The following is a 2,671-nucleotide window of genomic DNA, read 5'->3' on the forward strand; positions in this document are numbered from 1 at the left end:
GTGCAAACTTCGCCGGTGCATCCAAACCCCGTGATATGATACACTCTATCACACATAAGCCTCCTTATATCTTCCTCAAAACAGCCACCTTACCTACCTATTATGGCATTTCCATAGCCCTTCTGAGATATATTGCCATGCAACTTCCACTGTTCCATCACATTACTTGTGTGTTCATCATCATATTGCTTTGCATGATCATATAGAGCTGACATGATATTTGTGGCGCAGCCACCGTTCATCATTGTTATACATGTTAGAGCATCTCCAATAGATGGTCCAAAATTTGGCGGTCCAAAACCGGAGATGTAAAATTTGGACCGCCAAAAGGTGCGTTTTGGAGCTCCGAAAAAAGCCCAACTCCAACAGATGGTCCAAAAGAGCAACTCCAATAGATGGTCCAAAATGAAGATGTAAATTTTTAAAACAACAAACTACTAGTCCATTCAACATAGTTCAAACATCAAATTCAACATAGTTTCATACATGAACTTCAACTACTACTTATTCAAACTACTAGAAAAACTACTCCTCATCGTCGGAGCTGCGGAACTGCGCCCAGAACTCCTCCTTCTCCGGGTCGTCGCATCCCTCCTCCTCCTCCTCCGAGAAGTCTGCCCAATCCTCCTCGGAAGAGGACTCGATGGGGATCACCATCGAGGGACCGGCCTCGTCCTCCTTCTTCGCCCCCTTCTTCTTCTGCTCTGCCTCACACTTCCAGTAGTACTCCAGCTCGGCCTGGACGTACTCTGGATGCTCCCGAGCAAACCTCACCATTGCCTCCTCGTCGGTCTCGCCAGCACTAACGACAACCGATGGCTCCTTCGTCGTCGTCTTCTTCTTTGTCGGGATCTCCTTCATCTTGATGCCCTCCGGCACAAGCATCTCCGCTTCTGCCCAACCCTCGGCACGTCACACCGCCACGTCGTAGGCACGCGCGGCCTCGTGGGCGGAGGGGTACGTGCCGATCCACCAACGCCTCCCGGCGTCGGAGAACTCCACTACGAAGTTACTGGAGGGCTTCTGCCTCACACCGAAGAAGCCCGACTTGCCCTTCGGCGTCTTCTTCGGTGCCAACGGAGAGCGGTGAGAGCGGTGGAGCGGCGGCGGCGTGCGGCCGGGGCGGTGGCGGACGGAGCCAGGCAGGGCGGTGGCGGACGGAGCGGCGGCGGCGTGCGGGGCGGTGGTGGGCGGAGCTGCGGCGGGTCGGAGCTACGGCGAACGGGGCGGGGCGGACAGGGCGGCGGCATGCGCTGCGGCCGTAGTCGGATCTGTAGCGGGCGGGCGGCGGGGCGGCATGGAAACAGCGGCGGGGGCGGGCCGGGGCCAGATCTGATGTGGGCGGCATGCGGCGGGGAGGCTGCGGGGTGTGGAGGCGGCGGCGCGGCGGCGGACGGGTGGGAGGTCGCGGGCGGGCGGGCGGGAAAGGAAAGGAAGTGGCAGTTGGGCGTTCGCGGGTGGCGGCTGGTTTTGGACCAGATGCACCTCGTGATGTAAATCTGCACCGTGAGGTGTTGTATTTTACATCACGAGGAGGCCGCGATCCAATTTTTTTACATGTGGACCGTCTATTAGAGCTGCGTTTTTGGCCTCAAACAGTCCAAAAGTAAGTTACTTTTACATTTGGACCATCTATTTGAGATGCTCTTACGCTAGATCTTTGCACATCCTGGTACACTGCCAGAGGCATTCATATAGTCATATTATTTTAGTTATCGAGTTGTAAGTAAATAAAAGTGTGATGATCATCATTACTAGAGCATTGTCCTAGTAAGTAAAGGATGATGGAGACTATGATTCCCCCACAAGTCGGGATGAGACTCCAAACGGAAAAGAAAAAAAGAAAGGAAAAAGGAGGCCAAAAAGAGCCCAAAAAAATAAAATGGGAGAAAAAGAGAGAAGGGGCAATGCTACTGTCCTTTTACTACACTTGTGCTTCAGAGTAGCACCATGTTCTTCGTATAGAGAGTCTCTCGAGTTATCACATTCATAGACTAGTGGGAATCTTTCATTATAGAACTTGGCCTGTATATTCTGATGATGGGCTTCCTCAAATGCCCGAGGTCTTCATGAGCAAGCAAGTTGGATGCACACCCACTTAGTTTCTGTTTGAGTTTCATAAACTTATAGCTCTTAGTGCATCCGTTGCATGGCAATCCCTACTCCTTGCATTGATATCGATTGATTGACCTCTCCATTTCTCGTTGATCCACCGAGTTGATGCGAGACTTTCTTCCTTTTTGACTTCTCCTATTGACTCTATCACCGCATTCTATTCCACATATGGTGCTATATCCATAGCTCACGCTCATGTATTGTGTGAGGTTGAAATTGCTGAAGCACATCATAAGTGTGATCCAATTGAGTGGTTTGACACCAGGGTGCTCATGATTTATATTTATGCGGTGAAGGCGGAGTCATGCCAGGCTAACATGATAAAATGACCAGGGATAACATTTGTTAAGGATCGCATATTTTGAAAAAGTAATGATTATGCTTATTATATTCATGGATATTATTATGTTGATGTTATTACTTCATCGTTCCTCATCATTTATACTATAAAGAGATTATATAATAAACATGCTAGGTAGCATTCAACATAAAAAAATCTGTTTTATCATTTACCTACTCGAGGATGAGTAGGAAGCTTGGGGATGCTGATACGTCT

General features: G+C 49.7%; 1 protein-coding gene across 1 annotated transcript; it reads right to left on the bottom strand.

The window, feature by feature from the left end:
* Positions 1-525: 525 nt before the first annotated feature.
* On the bottom strand, positions 526-885 carry LOC141021845 (uncharacterized). Its single transcript, XM_073497695.1, has one exon. It carries the CDS (start codon positions 883-885, stop codon positions 526-528), a length of 360 nt encoding a protein of 119 aa, XP_073353796.1.
* Positions 886-2,671: the final 1,786 nt, after the last annotated feature.

This window comes from Aegilops tauschii, chromosome 4 (assembly GCF_002575655.3).
Source record: "Aegilops tauschii subsp. strangulata cultivar AL8/78 chromosome 4, Aet v6.0, whole genome shotgun sequence".
NCBI classification, from domain to species: domain Eukaryota; kingdom Viridiplantae; phylum Streptophyta; class Magnoliopsida; order Poales; family Poaceae; genus Aegilops; species Aegilops tauschii.

Coding starts and splice junctions, on each gene's coding strand:
- LOC141021845 (XM_073497695.1), bottom strand. CDS start 885: ATGCTTGTGCCGGAGGGCATCAAGATGAAGGAGATCCCGACAAAGAAG.